We start from the raw sequence: 19,806 nt of genomic DNA, 5'->3' as shown, positions 1-19,806 counted from the left end.
TTTCTGTCCTCTCCCTAGACAGACAGACAGACTCAGCAGATAGTTTCCAGCTTAGTTGAAAGTCTCTTAAGAAAATAAATGTTTCTTGTATAATGTGACCCATAGGTGGGGGGAAACAAAAGGGATGTAATGTGTTCTACTAAAATATCATGGGGTCTTTGTTTTCATACAGATCAAGGAAAAGTTACTGCAGTTGACTGAAAAGAGAAAAGAAATGATTGACAAGTGGGAAGACCGGTGGGAGTGGTTAAGACTGAGTAAGGACATATTTCATTTATCTTTCTGCTCTTTTTGGGTATCCATGGAAAGCATGCAAGTTTATATTCCTGCTTTAATTGATGCAATGTTATCCCTTAATGATTTTTGAAGTTTTGGATGCTTCTTAATGGCCTATTTCATTATTGCATGCTAAATATTATTATTATTTTCTAAGATGTTTTGTGTGGCGTATTCATTGTTTTTCACCCCATGATTGATCTCAGAATTATCAATGGGGTTTGAGTTCTTTAGGAACAACAAATTGGAAAATACAATTCAGCATTGCTCTAGGAGAGTAGAGATAGAAGCTCCCCAGTTATCTTTAAGAAAAGTTCTCGCTTCAGAGTCAATAAGATGTAAAGCTGGCCTACATACGTCTTATATCTGGAATTTTTACTTTAAGGTTGATAACATTACAAAGTAAAGCTAACATCTGTTGAGGTTTTGTAGTGAACTAGGCATTGTTCTAAGTATTTTAAATATATATTTCTGTATTGACTGTCTTTGAGGTAAAAAATATATATATATTATCATTTTATAAAGGCATATGTGAGCCATCAGATTTATAGCCTATAGTATTAGGAATAGCATCTCATAATTATGAACACAAAGTAGTAGTCCAGTTCAGGGCTGGGGATATAGCTCAGTTGGTAGAGTGCTTGCCTTATAATCCCTGGCACCACGACCCAAAAAAAAAAAAAAGCCCAGTTCAAGCATTATTTGCCATACTTTGACATTCTGTATTGGAACTTGGACTCTGTCCTTATATTGTAGTGACCCCATTCATTTACCCGTGGGTTGATTTCCAAGGGGCCTTTTCTGAAAGTGTGTAGGAAATGAGGGCACAGAGCCCTTAGATAACCCACTTTGGGCCGCCTTTTAGATGAGGATTTGGTTTCTAAGTTTTGAGAATTTCAGGTTAGTTTCACCCAGTTCAGCAGAACCTGTATCCCACACTGCTGTGAACTGGACACCAGGTTATGCTCAGGACACAGTGATGACAGGCATGGTCTCCACCATGAAGATCTGACAAGCCCCCAGTGCAGGGTGGCAGCTTCACTGGATGTCAGGTGCTATCAGGGTGCTAAAAGAGAGCCAGCTTGACTCTAGAGACTGATGCTGCCTACAGGCCATCTCGTACCTGACCCACCCCAGACATTGCTGCATTGATGCAATGAGAAGCAGTGTGAGCAATAGTGCAAAGCTAGTTTCTGACCCACTTCCTCACGAATGTGATGGAAGGAATACTGTTTCCCCACTGCCAAAAAGAATGAAGCACAGCAAGAACATTAGCCCACACCATCCCACCAGTCCCCACCACCTTGAAGCATCCCATATCCTCCCTACCATGGTCTGTACAAGCCCCAGCAGGGCTGAGCACTCACTATAAGGAAGCAGGGCTGAATGAGCAGAGTACATTCTAGAACTGTGCTGTCCAGTTTGGTAGCCACTGACCCACCCATGGCTCTTGGGAACTTGAAATGTTCTCAAATTGATGTGCAGTCAAATCTACCTTGAATTCAGACTTAAAAGAGAGATCTCAGTAGTTTTTTGTTTGTTTGTTTGTTTTTTAAGCTGGGCATAGTGGTGCACACCTGTAATCCCAGTGATTTGGGAGGCCAAGGCAAAAGGCTCACAAATTAGAGGCCAGCCTCCACAATTTAGCAAGACCCTAAGCAACTTTGCAAGACCCTGACTCAAAAAATAAAAATGGCTAGGGATGTGGCTCAGTGGTAAAGTATCTCTGGATTCAATCCCCAGTACCAAATAATAATAGTTGTAATAATAATTGTCCTTTATAGTGATTGCGTGTTAAATAATATTTTTCATATATTGGATTAAATTAACCATGCTATTAAACTTAGTCTCACATGTTTTTACTCTTATTAATGTGGCTGCTGGAGAACTTAAAAAGTTGCATGTGTGGCTCATGTTGTATTTATATTACCATAAACTGGTTCTGTGTGTAGCTGCCACCAGAGGGTAGCAGTGCCAGGTGGCCCTGTGGCTAGCACTCATTCTTGGTACCCTGTGCAGTTTTGGAGGTCCATCAGTTCTCAAGGGATGCCAGTGTGGCCGAGGCCTGGTTGCTGGGGCAGGAGCCATACCTATCCAGTCGTGAAATCGGCCAGAGCGTGGACGAGGTGGAGAAGCTCATCAAGCGCCATGAGGCATTTGAAAAGTCTGCAGCAACCTGGGATGAGAGGTTCTCCGCCCTGGAAAGGCTGACAACAGTGAGTGGCCACTAGATGCCCGAGTGCTTGGCGTATTTATGAGGGTCTTGTGAAGCTGATGGCTCTCTTCAAACAGGACCTGGGGAAGGAGGTCTAGATGCCACTCCCAGTTGCCTCCTAGGCATCTGGATTTAGGATCTCTTATGATAGCCTCTTGCCTAGGAACTGATTGATGTTTGTGTTTCTCTTTCAATCTCTTTTTCTCTTGTTTCTCATAGACTCTCTGCTTTTTAGGGGATATGACCTTAAAATTTTCTTCAGCATTTCAGGATTAGAATTCCCATCAAATAGTAGCTTGTAAATCCTCCCCATTCTTGAGAATGTGTCTCAAACATAAAGGTCTTGGAATAGGGCTTGTGCACTGGTGTTTCTAATTCTGCAAGTCTGGGGATTTAATGTGTCCTTGTGTACTTCTGTGTCAAAATAATACTTTGAGTGCATATGCTTATGAAATGGCTTTATTTCAGGTAGACAATTCTGGGGCTTTTTAATTTTTTAATTTTAATTTATTTTAGGGGTTTGTGCTGGAACACATATTCCCACCACAGCACACAAGTCTTCCTTGAGTATTTTAATACCTTTGTCTCTGGCTTATCTGAGCTTTAATGGGAACCAAGGCGCAGCTACGTTATTTCCTCAGCAAAGTTGAGAGCTGCATAGTTAATTTAGAAATTAAATCCATGCTCCCAGAGAGTTTCACCAGCTCCTAGTGCAACCCTTCATTTCCTGCAGGTTTTGGTTGTAGCTGTAGTTCCTATGAATTTATACTTACTTTTTGTTCAGGATGTTAAGAGTTTCACATTGTGCAATGTGAGCCAATGTAGGAACTAGGCAGAAGGGCTTCCTGGGCTCCTCAAGCAAGAGGGAAGTTTGAGGCTGTGTTCAACATCACTGTGTTTCCCCTCAGTTGGAGTTACTGGAAGTGCGCAGACAGCAAGAGGAAGAGGAAAGGAAGAGGCGGCCGCCTTCTCCTGAGCCGAGCACGAAGGTTTCAGAGGAGACTGAGTCCCAGCAGCAGTGGTGAGTCAGGGTCAGCCTGGGAGCCTAGAATCTTAGCTTCGATGGCAGGTGAAGTTCATGGAGCATCATTGCTAGCCCCGCCTTGCTAGGCCTAGCAACATGTCCTTCATATTGTTTCATCATGTGATTTAGATCTGTGTAATAAGACTCGAGTAACATCTGAGGTTATGACTTGTCCAAAGTCATATAGCTCTTAGGTGGAAAAAGTGGAGTGGAGACAGTCCTTCCTACTGTGTGAGCACCCATATCTGCATGCACATACACTTATAATTTCCATATAATTTAGTGCATAACATGCATCACCCAGATTTCAGGCCTTGATTTTTGTAGTGATAGTCTGTGAAAGTCCTGGGTGACTTCACAAAGAGGGCAGACGTTATTCTGTGTATAGAAGGCTAATTGCTTTGATATGGTAGGAGCTCCAGGAAGCCTCTATTGTAGTCTTTGGTGGGGAGGTGGGCAGGGGCAGGAGGTAGAAACTGGGAGCCAGCTGTTCCTGTAGTCTCCCTCTCCATATGGTGTCTGTGAAAATTCAAGTTTTCAAAAAATCAAATGATGTAAAAGAGGGTTGCTTATGTTTTTCTCTTTCTCCTCTTCTTCCCTTCCTCCCCCTTCCCTTTCATCTTTTTCCTCTCTTCTGCCCTTCCCCCTTACCTAACAGGGATACTTCAAAAGGAGAGCAAGTTTCCCAGAATGGTTTGCCGACTGAACAGGGATCTCCACGGGTTAGTTACCGCTCTCAAACCTACCAAAACTACAAAAACTTTAATAGCAGACGGACAGCCAGTGACCAGCCATGGTCTGGACTGTGAAGTTCACTACCATTTGTCAAGAACCATTCTTTCCAAATCCTGTTGGTTTTAACTTTTTGGCTTTCACTTCACCCAAAGTGTTATATAAGTTTTACTTAATTCGTATCATAGCCTTCCTTGGTTTCATATTTGTTTGCATTTAATTCATGTTTATTTGAGTCTCTTAACTGATGGATGCTCATTGCCTTAAAGCAAAGTACTTATCTTTTGTTTATTTATTGTGAGCTTTTTACTTTATTAAGATTTTACAGCGAAACCCTTACATGAGTAATTGAAATTAAATGAGATTACAGCATAATGAAGAAGAAAACTAGAATCTAACAGGTATGGCACATCCAGTTATACTAACAGGGCACAGTACTGCAGTGTAGGTACTGTGTTACTTACAGATGCTATTAACCTGCAGTAGTTAGTTACTAGTAACTAGGAAGACTGGTCTATAAGGAAGGAGACGTTTCACTGCTAAGATTAAAACCTAGTCAGCCATATAACATTCCATTGAAGGATGCATTCATTCACTTAAGATGACAAAAAAGGGAAGTTGGATCTACTTGGGAAACTGTTTGAATTTTAGGTGCAGAATCTCAAACATTTTAAGACCCTTGGGTCATTTATTATTTTTTACAAACTGGTGACTCTTTTTTCTGCCAAGTCCTAAATTGAGCACTGCAAGCTTCTTCACAGCAGATGTTGCAGCTGGCTTCAGGAGCAAATCACCTGCTGACTACTGCTGCCACCTCTGCCCTGGTCATTGTCAGCCCCACCGGGACTTGGCATGGCTGGTGATAGCAGTTTTCAGCCTGTTTTGGGAACCTGCCTACCAAACTTCTAGGCCTTTCCATTTCAGTCAGTGACTCTGGGGTGTCAAAATATTGTGATTTTTCACACACGTGGAACAAAAGCCATTTTGGTTCATCCTGATTACTTGAACAATGCACTCGATGGACCGTGCCTAGGAGCACTTGCATGCCTCCTGGCTTTAGAGGCCTCCTGAGGGTCTCTATAGACAGAAACCATGTTTGTTTCAGATGGATCTTTTGATTCATTCATTTTCTCTAAACTTTATGTGGAGTTCTGCAAAAGGAGTCTTGTAGGGTGGTGTATCAGGCCACTAGCAAGGACTGAAAATATTTAACAGAAATCCTTTTCCTTAGAAATTAGTGCTGATGAAAGAGATGAATTCCTGGTACTGACCAAAACACAGAACAAGATCCATAGTACATGCAAGCCTTATGAGACATTTCTTGCTCATTTGCCATATTTAGATGTGTCAGTGGCCTCAGAAACCTGTTTTGATATGTGTTCTCCATGAGTTAAGTCTAATTTGTCTTTTCATTTCATGATGCATGTCTTTTTTTTTCTTTTGTCAGGATAACATCATGTAGCATCTTGTTTGTTTTTCCTGATTTCTATGTACATATCTATCTACTTGTGATGGTAGATGGGTATATAGATAGATGCCAAGCTTCTTATGTTCTGGGGGTGGTGTGCACCATTATTGCGTCTCTGCCTTAAAACACACCCAGATTCATTTTAGAGAAAGCTACTCCTTTGTCTTCAGTCATTAGGGAGCCCTGGTGTGTTTCTGGCCCCAAATTATATTATGTGTGTCACTGATCTATATGTATATATGTGATGTTTCCATATATATATATATATATATGTGTTTGTGTGTGTTTGTTTAAATTTTGTATCATCAGAATGGATACGTAATTTTAATGCTTTTTGTATTCAGAAGACCAAAAAAAAAAAGAAAGAAAGAAAGAAACACCACATAAGCACATGAGAAAGGAATGCTGTGCTTTTAGCATTTGCTCTCATGCCTATTTTTAATCTAGATATTTAAACTGTAGCTTGCCAGAACCAATTTTTAACCAACAATTGAGTTGTATTGGAAGAAGAAAAAGCCATTTTGTTCTTTTGAGTAATGATGCAGAGACTCAAGTTAATGAACTTGAAGATAGTGTTGCTTCTTGCACTTTGAAAGCAATCAGGTGTTTCCTGTGCTTCTAGTTGTGTTGCCTTTATGTTCACCTCCTGATTGAAGTATCAGATGTGCCAGCCACTAAAGCACTCTGAACTAATTGCTAAAGAGAAGCAACGAGGGGTGGGGGGATGTATTCACATGTACCCACTGTTTGATCATAGCTCTATGATTTGCTTTTGATGTTTGTCTCTAGTGGTGTGTTGTCTGTTGGCATGCTTAAAGCACATGTCCATTAAAATTCATTTTGTTCCTTTTATTTTCCTTGTTTTCTTGGTTAGTGATTCATTTGCATAAACATTAATTATCTCTGCATACTGGTTTGGGGTTTTCTCTTTCCTTCTAACTCTAAAGAAAAAATTTTTGCTGCAGAATTTCCCTCAGAAGAGACTTCCCTGACCTTTCACCTACCTTGAAGTCTAAGTATAATAAATTTTAGCCTTTATCTCATAAACATCTCTCTATCCAGGTCATGACTGTCACTAGCAGTTTTCAAGTTAAACCTGCAGCACTAAATTTTTTTTTAACCTCGTTTCTGTACATACTAACTCCATGTCTCTCTGGACTCACACCTGGCTCAGGCCTTCCACACCAAACTCACACTTCCTCCTTACCAGAAGTTTCCCAAAGTCTCACACTAGAAGAGATTTGTCAACTTTAAAATCCACTCATATTCTTTTGACTCAGGGTTTTATTTTTTATTTTTATTTTTGTTATTTCCCCTTCTGGAACTCTCCCTTAAAAGTGAAAAGAGGGACTGGGTTCAGAGGCACATGCCTGTAATCCCTGCTACTTGGGAGGCCAAAGCAGGAAGATCATGAGTTCAAGAGCATCCTGGGCAGCACAGTGAAACCCCATCTTAAAAAAAAGTGAAAAGAGCTTAAATAGCATATTGCTCATGAGCAGGATCTACAGGCTATCACTTGGGAGGCCAAAATAATCATGCACATACACCCCAGTATCTTTCTACCCTAATCACTTATTTCCCATTGCTTGAGAGTAGAGGATTTCAGTCAAAAACAGTCTTAAATTGCATCCAGTCATATGCTAAACCCTGATGTTAATTGTAATCGTTTGCAAAGGCATACCACAAATTTGATTCTCTATCCTTTCCCAAGTTTTTACTAGCCCTTTTCCTTTAAAAAAAAAAAAAAAAAAAAACAATTTTGTTGACTCAAGCACAGAGTCCAGACATTTAGCTAAGACCTAAATGAGATGTCCAGTTCCTGAGAGTTGACAGATCTGAGTGTTCAGTGGTGGTGGCCAGTTTGCCGCTTTATCCTGTCAAGGTTATTGCTGCTAATTTGGTGTCATTTGGATTCTTGGCAGCAGTGGTGGGGGACATAGCTAATGAGCGTGCCATTGACACCTCCATGTTTGTCCGTGTATAAGGGGTGCCGGTTGTCTGTAATCCACTAAAGCGCCAGCCACACCCAGCTTTTGTAACTTGCTAATCCCACACCCTGGGTGTACATCAGCCAGGGGCTGCTGCAGTTAATGGTACACAGTTGATGGTACACAGGCTGAAAGCGATAATGAATCAAGACCCTACTACATTTCCAAAGCCGAAAAGCCATGAGGGTTACAATTTAAATGAGCTTGGGAAGGAACGCTCCCGAAGACGTCTGCAGCCTGAAGGGTCAGAGCCACTGGAAGCCTGGCTGCCTCTGGGCTTTCTCGTCTCAATGCGGCAAGGCACCGCGATCAACCAACCCGTGATGGGGAAGGCCCTGGTTCTGTCTTTGTTTGGGGGTAAATAGCTGTGTGGTGTTGAGTGACTGTGATTGGCTTTTCCAGCTCCTTTAACACAAACTACAACCCACTCACGATCCAACTTCGGCAGATGCGGTTAAATTGATGTTTGTTGACTTGCCTCATTTCCTTCCAGCTCTTAAGTTCCAAAGTCTAACTGGGATGATAGATGTGAAGTGCATGATTGTCGTCCTAATTTCTGCATGTATTTATGACAATGTGTTCAGGGGAGGGGGGTGGAGAACCAGAGAGCACTTTTAGAAACCCCAGGTCTTTCCTTGTCTTACTTTGGGGGAATGCCGTGTAGTTCTGATGGGGCCATCTATCCATCTGTTTGTGAATGCCCTTTCGCTTAAACTTCCAGCCCTCTGGTGGCACCCTTGGTTGTAAGGTGGCTGCTGTATAACGTCCACTCTCTCTCATATTTAATATGTGTGACTGTCACCGTTGTCCTGTTTTAAAGTAATCATAAGAGGAGATGGTCTGAGCTATATTAGAGAAAATGGATTGATCCGAGGAGTAAGAGTGCAGTAAAACGCATACTGGCATTTCGCTTTTCTCATTTCCCCGTAAGCGGGCGGGCATTAATCCATTCCCACCTTCTAATGTCCTTGGTGTCCAGCTGGCTTTGTGGGGTGTGCAATGGTTTTACTGTACTGCCTCGATCTGTGCCAGGCATTTATACACAGCCACGTGTGCGAGTCAGAGCGTATGTGGTCACCCCCGTGGCTCACAGGGTAGCTGAATGGCCTCTCCACTGTCCCTAGATGGCAGAAACAGTGGACACAAGTGAAATGGTCAATGGCGCTGCAGAGCAGAGGACGAGCTCAAAGGAGTCCAGCCCCATCCCCTCTCCCACCTCTGATCGCAAAGCCAAGACTGGCCTCCCAGCCCAGAGTGCCGCCACCCTGCCAGCCAGAACCCAGGAGACGCCCTCGGCCCAGATGGAAGGCTTCCTGAACCGGAAGCACGAGTGGGAGGCCCACAATAAGAAAGCCTCAAGCAGGTACCCTTCCCAGGCAGAAGCAGGGTGGCGGGAAGTCCGGCCCACCCGGGGTCAGGGAGCATGTGCCCCTGCGGGCTTACTCACTCGCTTCCTGGGCTTTGCATTCTTCTTGGCGCTAGCACTGGAAAGTGAGGACGGGTGCTTATTCACAGAGCATGAAGAGTTAAATGCAGATGGGAATAGCTAGAGGGAGCTGCAGTAGTTCATCCTGAGAGGCAGTTCGCTCATTTAAGGTTGAGGTGCCCTCTCTTCCTTAAGTGAAGCAATTCATTATAGGACTTCTTGAGGGATTTCATTATTTCCCCTGGCCACATCTGCTTATCAATCTTAATATGCCTTATCTCCCCACAACCCTAATTTTACTATTTAACAGATTAGGAAAAAAATAGACAGAAGCTACAAAACTTACTTTCTGTAGAAATCCAGTAAGTGGTAAAACTGGGATGAAAGTCATTTGACTCCAAAGCCTTGTGTGCTAAACCAGTAAACTAGACTGCCTAGGGCAACTGTGTACAATTGTGCGAGTTGTACACAAACAAGGCAATTATGCCATCGAGTTCTGCCATTCACATTGAAGGCAACTTTTATATGTTAACACAAGCAGATGTTCTAATAACATTAGCATATTAGAATACCACAGGAGAGAGGCCACCTTAGGTACCATGAGTGCTAGTGGCCCTGAATCTGTATCCTTTTCAAGTGGCTGAACCATATAAAGAATGAAGCTAAGGCTGGAGGAGCTTCTGCTTGAAAATAGCTATGCTTCAAATACGGAGCCAAACCTGTAGCCTTGTACCACAATGGAGAGTACCAAACACCAATCAGAATCTTTCCCATCAGAGCCAAGAATACCTTCACTTAATAGAAGAGGACACCATGTTTTCCCACAAATTCAGAGAGACATGAGTCCTTAAAAGCTTACCACTGGGACTGGGGATGTGGCTCAAGCGGTAACGTGCTTGCCTGGCATGCGCAGGGCGCTGAGTTCAATCCTCAGCACCACATAAAAATAATATAAAGATGTTGTGTCCACTGAAAACTAAAAAATAAATAATAAAAAAAATTCTCTCTCTAAAAAAAAAAAACTTACCACTGTATCAGCATGTACTCTGCCTAGGGATTCTGTGGAGGAGTTGTCTTCCATTGTTCAGTGTTAGCAGATTTTAGGAAGGGCTTTTATAAAAGGTTATGTGAAGATAGTTTTCATGTAGTCAAATTCTCAATTCTGCAGGAGCATGACATGGAACCTTGACTTCCCTTTCTTTACCATGCTCAGGTCCTGGCACAATGTTTATTGTGTCATAAATAACCAAGAAATGGGTTTCTATAAAGATGCAAAAACCGCTGCTTCTGGAATCCCATACCACAGTGAGGTCCCTGTGAGCTTGAAAGAAGCCATCTGTGAAGTGGCCCTTGATTACAAAAAGAAGAAACACGTGTTCAAACTCAGGTGAGCCTTGCCCCCATGCCTCTCGGTTGCCTCAGAGTAGGCGTGTGTTTTATTTCCCTTGGGTTGGTTTTCTTACCTCATGCTGTGATCAGTTTTATCCTGTGCCATTTTAAGTCTCAAAAAAAAAAAAAAAAGTAAAAAACAGTGTGATGCCATTTCTGTTAAGATCTCTGGGTGCTTTGGGGATTGTGGCCAGCTGCCAGCTTCCCTGTGCTTCACTGTGTAGCCAAGCGTGGAAGGAAAGGGAGTTTCTGTTTTATGGTCTGGAGCGTACTGTGCCGTAGCACTCAAGGTGGGTTGCTCACATCTCACAGTTTAAAGGAAACTTAGAAAGACAGTTTCTCCACTTTTTCATCTTATCCAGACCCAGGATACGCTGTTACTTGCTTTTGAGTTATCTGGAGACTATCAAGTGAGTCAGCCTGGAGCTGGATGAAGACAAACGGGAAATGCCTGGGTGGGGACTGGGCCTGTCCTCCCATGACCCTCCCCTGGAGCCATCTGGTTCCAAATGTCTCTTCCCGGTAGGACATGCACCTCCCCACATGGATCCACCCTCAAAAGTTCTTGTTGGAAATGGGCAAACTATTTTAATAATCTTTTTTAAAATGTAAAAAGTATATGTTTTAGTGGTTAGTTGCTAGTTTTGTGCTGATGTGCTCTGTTGATCTGGATCCTGGACAGCTGTGCTCTTAGATGTGTGTTTTGAGCTAGTTGGAGGCAGCCAAGTACTGCAGAGGGTAGTTGCAGATGTGCGGTTGGTCATGTTGTGCTGGTGAGCAGTGTGAGCTCTTTGGGCCTTGGGACACATGATGTTTTGTCTGGCAAAGCACAGATTGCTTGACCCCTTTGCTACTTTCCCCCATTGTACTTCCTTGATGCTACTTCCGGGAATCAGGCTATTGGCAAAGGGCAGTTCCCACCACTAATCCAACAGCCCCTTCTTCCTCCTGGTGGCCACAGAGCAAATGATGGACCTCCCCCGCCCCAAATATAGGAATCGCTTCATGACACACTGATAAGCCCACAGGTGGGGTGTTCTTTCATTCTGAGGCACACATAAGAAAAGTCTAGGAATCTTTTTCTATGTCTTATTAGAGACTTTAGAATTTATAAATTTTAGGGAGAGTTCATTTTAGGCCAATGATCAGGAATAAGGTGTTCTTTGCCATAACAAAGCCAAGTGATGCTGTGTTGGGTCCCCCACATCCTCCTGTGAACTGAAGGTCCAAACTGCCTGTGTATATTGGATTGGCCCAGTTAATTGTGAATTCTGATGTTCCCAGGGCCATTGCAGGAACAGTTGATGCTGCATGTAGAGCTTCTCAGGCCTCCTTGTATCCCACATAAGACAGAGAGTTGGGTATTTTTATTTTTCTGAAGTTAAATTGTGACTTACTCTCTTCCTTGAAATTACAGACTAAATGACGGCAATGAGTACCTCTTCCAAGCCAAAGACGATGTAAGTTGCTAAGCTTCATCTCTCTCACATACTTAGGAGTATGCAAGTGTGGTGGGATAATAGCGTTATTTGTAATATTATACATGTAAGCACGACCAGTGGTGATGCCTTGTCACCTGGTTGCCAGTTGCTAACACCGGCAGTCGTCTAGTTCTCTGTCTCTTGAAAGTAATGAATGTCATCCCACTGTCTGTCCCCATGAGAGAGAAGCTAATGCAGGATCCACTGGTGTCAGGGAAGAAAACCTTGCCCACTCGCTCCTGGAGGGTAAGGCTCAGGGAGGAGGGACCTCCCTGCTGCTCCCCATGACCTTTAACCAGCTCTTCATGGTGTTCTCCACCTTGAGGAAAGAGAGGAGTCAGTTGTTGAAAAAGAAACATGTAATATTTAAATTTGAAAAACCTCCTTTTACCAAGAGAGAGAGAGATGCCCTTTAAAAGAAAGTGAAAGTACTTTGTAGGGTGGGACCTGAGGCCCACAGATGGAGATCAGTCTTCCAGTTCTTTCAGATTTATCAGAGCATATGCTAGAGCGATGCCCAACAGGTACCTTAACACTCTCATGACCCCTAAGAACTGAGCTGTGTTTACTCCCCTGTGCTGAAAGCAGAGGTGCATTTAGGGACAGTGCCTCAGATGCTGTTCCCAAGCCTTCTGGGTGATGGAGGCTCTGTCAGTTACCCAGGTGGAGCCAGAGCACCTAGCACCACACCCCTCAGTTGAGTCTCACCTGTGTCCCCTTCTCTGTCCAGGAGGAAATGAATACATGGATCCAGGCCATCTCTTCCGCCATCTCCTCTGATAAACATGATGTGTCCGCCAGCACCCAGAGCACGCCAGCATCCAGCCGGGCACAGACCTTACCCACCAGCGTCGTCACCATCACCAGCGAGTCCAGCCCCGGCAAGCGGGAGAAGGACAAAGAGAAAGACAAAGAGAAGCGGTTCAGCCTTTTTGGCAAAAAGAAGTGAACTCCTATCCATCACCTCCTGCCCTTCTCTTTCCTTTTCAGTGAAATTCCAGCATGCAAGCTCAGAACCAACATATTACTCTCTGTGCCTAATGTTCCTCAATGTGGTTGATTTTTTTTCTCTTTTTTTTATTTATAGAGCATTTCTGGGGGGTGGGAGAAATAAAACCTAAACACTTTATCTCCAAGTTACAAAAGTTTGAGGTGCAGAGGGAAAGCCAGATTTTTTTTAATAAAATTATATAGATTAGATCTCAATATTTAAACTGTTCCTCAATTTTGTGAGGCTGTGTTGGAAATAACCCGCCTCTCGTGCTGTTGGTTTGCAAGGCAGCGGTGCTTAAACAATATTTCCTGTGCTCACCAGAGACAAAATGTACCAATCTCCTGACACCATTCTCTTCCATTTACTTCCGGTGGTTACCCTGAGTCTTGACTATTAGAAGTGCCCACCTTGGGTCTAACCTTATCAAATAGATCATGTATTATGATCTCGCTGCAGCCATAGTGCAGCTCCATGTTAAATCTACAGACCAAACCATTTGTATCTGGCATCACTTACTAACAAACGACATGCAGCTTTCCTGCATCCACTGAGACGACGGTTAAGAATGTCGGTATACAAGAAGGAATAGAAAACTGATACTGTTTTAAAAAAAAATCTGTAATTTCAATTTTTTTTTTTTGCTGAAATACATTATATTGTATGTTTGAGATAATTCTAGTACAAAGTATAATAAAACTAGATGTATAATAAACCCTTTAAATCATTGGTAAGTGTACAAGTGGAACTGAAGCATTTACTGGACAAAGTAATGTTACTCTAATGGTTACTTGCTCGTGCGTTGCCACACTGTGTTATAATTTGCTTCATTACCTTGCTATTTGATACATAGTGTGCATTTCTCTGTCACTGTAACTATTGTAATGACAAATTTTCATCTTACTGCACAATCAAAATGGCATTGATAGGAATGAACTCCAGAGGCTGGGCCTGAACAGGGAGTGGTCGCTCAGGCCTGGTGCTCCATCGTACGACCTGTACCTCTCAACTTTTGCCCTATCTGTTAAATATATGCTATGTCATTAAATGCTTTTAAATCTAGCATGGTGACTAGTTGTTGTTTTTCTTCTCCTACGTGTATGTGCCAAGTAGGAAAATATTTTTATCTTATTGCGGGGGTGGTGTGTACCAGCAATTGAACTCAGGGGCACTTGACTATTGAGCCACATCCCCAGCCCTATTTTTATTTTATTTAAAGACAGGGTCTTACTGAGTTGCTTAGCTCCTCACTTTTGCTGAGGCTGGCTTTGAACTCAGGAATCCTCCTGCCTCAACCTCCTAAACTGCTGAGATTACAGGTGTGTGCCACCACATCTGGCCCAAGTAGGGAAATTGCACAGGAAGGAATATCAAATGGAAAGCATTGTGCAGTCAGTGTAGGTGACCTTTTGGCGTTTTTGTACATGTATGGCTCACCAGCTTTGCAAACTACAGCAAACAGAATAATAAATGTGAATGTTTTGTACTGACACATTCACTTTTATCTTTTATTTATTTTTTTTTAAATATTTTTTATTTTTTTTATTTTTTTTATTTTTTAGTTCTCGGTGGACACAACATCTTTGTTTGTATGTGGTGCTGAGGATCGAACCCGGGCCGCACGCATGCCAGGCGAGCGCGCTACCGCTTGAGGCACATCCCCAGCCCAATTATCTTTTATTTATGAAGGAGTTATGAGAGAGCTTATTAACCCTGAGCTCTGAGGGAGAGGTTGGCAAACTTTTTCTGTAAAGGGCCAGAGATAGTAATATATTTTAGACCTTGTCTCTCTTGCTCAATTCGGATAGAACAAAGAGTATCATTGATAGGATGCAAACAAATGGGTGGCCACTGTGTTCCAGTAAAACTGTACTGAGGGAAATATTTGAATCTCATCATTTTCATGTGCCACAACAGTATTTTGATTTGTTTCTTGAACATTTTAAATGAATTTTACACAGATAATACAAAAAATAGGCAGCAGGTCAGACTTGGACCATGGGCTATACTTTGCTGACCACAGCATATAGTCATGGGTTATTTATAAGTGATACACTTGTCCTCTATTGATTCCATACTAGTTGTTTATTTACTTATTTGCAAGAATTTCATAGATGCTAGTATTATGTACACCCAGTAAGTTATTCTATAAAGACTGTGCCCGCTGTGCATTGGTCCTGGGCTCCACAGCTGAATGGCATCTAAGCTCTAGGCAAACTGAGACCTTGCCATCTTTTCCCCTTCATCTCACATCATCCAAGACCATTTATCTCATCATGATATTCCTTTGCCCTAGCCTTACTTAGGGTTAAGTTGTTTAGTTCTCAACAAATCAAAATTTCAGTTAAGAAAAAGCATCTTGGAAATGGCTGTGACCAGTTAGAGTTTATTCTTAATAAAGCCACACATATGGCAGGAAGCCCATATTAGTATCCAAGAAACCTATTAAAATACACGTGGAAGACCTGGGGATATAGTTTAGTTCGTAGAGTTCAATCCCCAGAAACACACACACACACACACAAAAAAAAAAAAACATGATGCATGATGTGAGTAGTCCACGGATCTCTTGATTCTGGAACCTGGGTCTTTGGCACTTGCTTTTTTTGGTGCATCTGTACAGAATCCACTGAGGTCTGGAGGTGGAACATGATGGACAGCAAGAGGAAGAGCAGCATCAGGAGACCCCAGTCAAGACAAGTTCACTGCCAGGAGGGAGAGCCCATCATGCAGGGTGATGATCGTCAAAACTTTCAGGGTAATAATGGATCTTTCTTTTCTTTTATTCTCCCACTAATATTTTGAGGACTGTAGCCATTCACTTTATTGCTATTATGTGCAATTTGTAGTGCTACAGTATGGGTGATACCTCGGGCCTGAGTATAAATCAGAAGAGTGAGAAACGTACAAGTAAGTCTCTTGGATATGAAGTGGCACCCTTAGTTGAGTCAAGGGTGCCATTTAAAGTCACATTTAAACTCACAAAGTTAGGATGTGTCTTCATTGTTGTTTTAGTTGAGATGGCTGTAGTTTTCTTGGGGGTATTTAGGATGACGATGTTTCTTATAATCCATGGCATCTGGAATACATGAAACAGCATATCAGGCTGGACAGTGGGCACATTGTCATCTTCTGGCACTTGTAGAACTGGTTGTTACAGAGGTCCTGTGTTATTGTCCTTGGATACATTCTTTACATTTGTTAAAAGAAATATTAGGGGGACTGGGGTTGTGGCTCAGTGGTAGAGAGCACTTGTCATGCATGCATGAGGACCTGGGTTCAATCCTCAGCACCATATACAAATAAATAAATAACAAATAAAGATACTGTGTTCATCTACAACTAAAAAAATGTTAAATAAAGAAAAAAGAAATATTAGGGGTTAGGGGTACAGTTCTGTGGAAGAGCACTTGCCCAGTATATATGAGGCCCTAGGTTTGATGGCAAAAAGAAAAAGGAAAACAAAAAATACGTGTATGTATAATTTATCTTCATCTATTGATACAGTTCATATAGGAAAGGCAGAATAAATGCTTGACTTTTCAATTATTTACATAACTTTTCCATGATTTCCATATTAATTATAAAATGGTCATATAATCCTGAAAATGAGTAAAAAAATTTTTTTAATTGTTTTTAGTTGTAGATGAACACAATACCTTTATTTTATTTATTTATTTATTTATTTATGTGGTACTGAAGATCAAACCCAGTGCCTCACACATGCTAGGCAAACACTCTATCACTGAGCTACAGTCCCAGCCCCATCTAGTACCGTTCTTGCCCACAGATCTGCAGTCACTTGTCTAAAAATCTGGTTTCTTGTGGTGGGAAATGGTATTTCAGGACCACAGTTGATCCTTATCACCAATGCATTGGTCTTTATTTCTAGACCATGTCAGTAGACAAAACTAAAGAAAAATAAGTTTATTCAGGATTTTAGAGGTGTTTTTGTTTTTTTACTTAATGTCTATATTGTATCAAAATCTTCTTTTTTACTCAAGGATATAAGGAGCATAAAATTACAATATCATATAATTGTTCATTTGTTTTATCCCATGTTATATAGATAAATTGGGATAGTAATACCAGTACTACTGCTACCAATTTAATTACTAAAAACAGTGTTTATTTTTTGTTTATTTCTGTGTGTTTGGTTTTGAGATGGGAGTCTCACTGTTTTACTCAGATGGTTTTGAACTCGGCTCAAGTAACCCTCCTGTCCAGCTCCGCTTGTGCTGGGAACTGCAGGCGTGCAATTCTTTTTTTTTTTTTTTTTAAAGAGAGAGAGAATTTTAATATTTATTTATTTTTTTAAGTTTCCGGCGGACACAACATCTTTGTATGTGATGCTGAGGATCGAACCCGGGCCACACGCATGCCGGGCGAGCGCGCTACCGCTTGAGCCACATCTCCAGCCCAAGGCGTGCAATTCTTAACATGCAGTTGTTAAGAAATAATACCCACCCTTCACCCAGATTTCTGCAATGTTAACTTCTCACAACACTATAAAAAAGAGTCACATCCAGAATGTTGACATGGAGAGTCAGATACAGAACATCTCCATCGTCACATTGTATAAATTTATTCACTTTCCACCTTCATTCCCTCCCCTCTTTAATCTCTGGCAACCACCAGTCTTCTCATTGCTAAAAAATTTTCCATTTAAAGAATGTTTTATAGCCAGGTGTACTTATAATTCCAGTGGCTCAGGAGGCTGAGGCAAGAGGAACCCAAGTTCAAGGCCAGCCTCAGCAACTTAGCAAGGCCCTGTCTCAAAATAAAAATGACTAGAGATGTGACTTAATGGTAAAGGGCCTCTGGGTTCAATCCCGAGCACCAAACATAATGATAATCATAATAATAATGTGGTATAAATGGAATTATATAGAATGGATTGGCTCCCCCCACCCATCACCCACCCCGAAACTTGGCATTATTCTCTGGAGATTCATGCAAGTAATACTTTGTCAATAGTTCCTTTTGTTACTGGATAACAAAGCATGGTATGGATGGACCAGGTTGTTTAGACATTCACTTACAGAAGGCCATCTGGGTTGTTAACAATTTAGGCTGTAAAACTGCTTGCTATAAACATTTATATGTGAAGTTTTATGTGACCATAGATCACTTTTTTGAAATAAAGAAATGCCCAGGAGTGCTGAGAACAATTTTTTAAAATGTTTTGTTAGGTAGTCTCTCCCTTCTCCCTTTCAATCTCAATTTTAGGTAGTTTTTACTATATCTGAAATACTGTGCAAATAGCTCATTTCTCTCTTTCTGATTGTTTTTTGATCCCTTGCTGTGCTGGGCAGCAGCAAAGAGCTGTGCAAGAGAAACTGTCATGTTGTACTGTATTGCTAAGCTATGACATTCAATAGGTCAGGTGTATTAATGCAGTTTTTTAAATAATGTTTTTAGCTTAAGATGGGTCTATTAAGGTATAACCCTGTAGGTTGAGGGGTATCTGAAGTTGTATGTCTAACCAGTCTGATTGTGGTGCTCTCTGGACATTGGTGGTGGGGTGTGTGTGTGTGTGTGTGAGACAGAGACAGAGAGAGATGTGTTCTCCTTGAGGCCCCCTCTTTTTTTTTTTTTTGGTCCATTCTCAAGTGTAAGAAAAGTGCTCTTTGGAGGCTGGGGCTATAGATCAGTGGTAGAGCACTTGCCTTGCAGGTGTGAGGCCCTGGGTTCCATCCTCAGCACCACATAAAAGCAAATGAATTAATTAATTAATTTATAAGAAAAAAAGAGAAGTGCTCTTTGCTTTTAGAAATGAACAAAAATTTCCCAAAGGAGAAATGAATGTAAACAGAATCTTTTAAGGTTTAGATCCAACATTAAAGAACACAGGCCACCCTAGAAAAATGACTTTTTCAACTTGTAAAAGAAAAATCCAACTGGCCTGGCTGTAAGAAAGAATGTCATATCCTGTTTGGAGCTTTGAAAGATGTTTGGGAAAGGTCAGCCTTCTAAAGGATGCTTTCAGGAAGCAGCATTAGAGGGACCTGGTCTTCCCCTTTGACTTAAGTTCGGGATGAAGATGTGTGAGAAGCCGGCCTCTCTTCCCTGCTATCCAGGGTATTTCCACTCCAGCCGAGAAAGCATCACCAAACCCTGATTCTCAAGGACCAGACTGACTGGAGAGAATTAATGATGGTAGGTGGGTTCATTGGTAGAATTCAAGTTATTCCAAGGTGATACCTTACCTAGACTCTTTTCTGCAGGAGTTTGGGAGACAAGCTTCCCCAGTCACCTGGGTTCAGCTACCTGAGCTGCCTGGGTTGTCATTGTGCCTTTCAAACCTGCTGCAAGATATCGGGGCTTGTTTTTCTTATGATTTGGGACAAGTCATAGCAGGAAGAGGACACATAGGCATAGGACTCCTAAACTGAGACTCAGAGAAGCTGGAGAAGGGACTCCCTCATCCCCTTGCCTGCTCTGTGCCCACAGGCCTGCAACTGCTTCTTTGTGAGCCCTAGTTTTGTTTGGGCTGGTCCCAGCATAGACATCCTGGAGGATAATCATGTTGGGGTACAAGAACCAAGTGGCCTTGTGTAAGTTTCCACTTGGCCTTCACGGGTCCATTCTCATACTTTTCACCCTTTGAAGATCCACTCTGTCTGGGAGTGAGAATGGAGAAGATGGATTCTTAAAGGGAAAGGGAGTTTTCTCTTACATAAGCCCACAGGGACTTTCTCCATAGGGTGTGGCATCCTGCATTCCAGAGTCTGGGCTGGGTGGAGTCTTCTCCACAGGAGCTGAGGCCAAGTCCTGGCTCACAGCATTTCCCCCAGAGTCTGCTCAGCTTTCAGT

The 19,806-nt window shown here is 42.0% G+C and overlaps 1 protein-coding gene across 1 annotated transcript in view; it reads left to right on the top strand.

Annotated features, from left to right (window-relative positions):
* The window catches only part of Sptbn1 (spectrin beta, non-erythrocytic 1), a 183,107-nt gene extending 169,055 nt beyond the window's left edge, over nt 1-14,052 (top strand). Inside the window, exons 28-35 of the mRNA XM_048804939.1 lie at nt 173-257; nt 2,296-2,492; nt 3,400-3,512; nt 4,174-4,237; nt 8,828-9,066; nt 10,343-10,516; nt 11,936-11,978; nt 12,730-14,052. Of these exons, the coding sequence (XP_048660896.1) occupies nt 173-257; nt 2,296-2,492; nt 3,400-3,512; nt 4,174-4,237; nt 8,828-9,066; nt 10,343-10,516; nt 11,936-11,978; nt 12,730-12,948 (1,134 nt within the window). The 3' untranslated portion in view covers nt 12,949-14,052. The remainder of the gene's footprint in view (nt 1-172; nt 258-2,295; nt 2,493-3,399; nt 3,513-4,173; nt 4,238-8,827; nt 9,067-10,342; nt 10,517-11,935; nt 11,979-12,729) is intronic.
* The last annotated feature ends 5,754 nt before the right edge of the window (nt 14,053-19,806 follow it).

This window comes from Marmota marmota, unplaced genomic scaffold, assembly GCF_001458135.2.
Source record: "Marmota marmota marmota unplaced genomic scaffold, marMar, whole genome shotgun sequence".
Classification (NCBI taxonomy): Eukaryota; Metazoa; Chordata; class Mammalia; order Rodentia; family Sciuridae; genus Marmota; species Marmota marmota.
The sequence above is the reverse complement of the archived record's forward strand: the minus strand, read 5'-3'. Positions and strand labels throughout refer to the sequence as shown.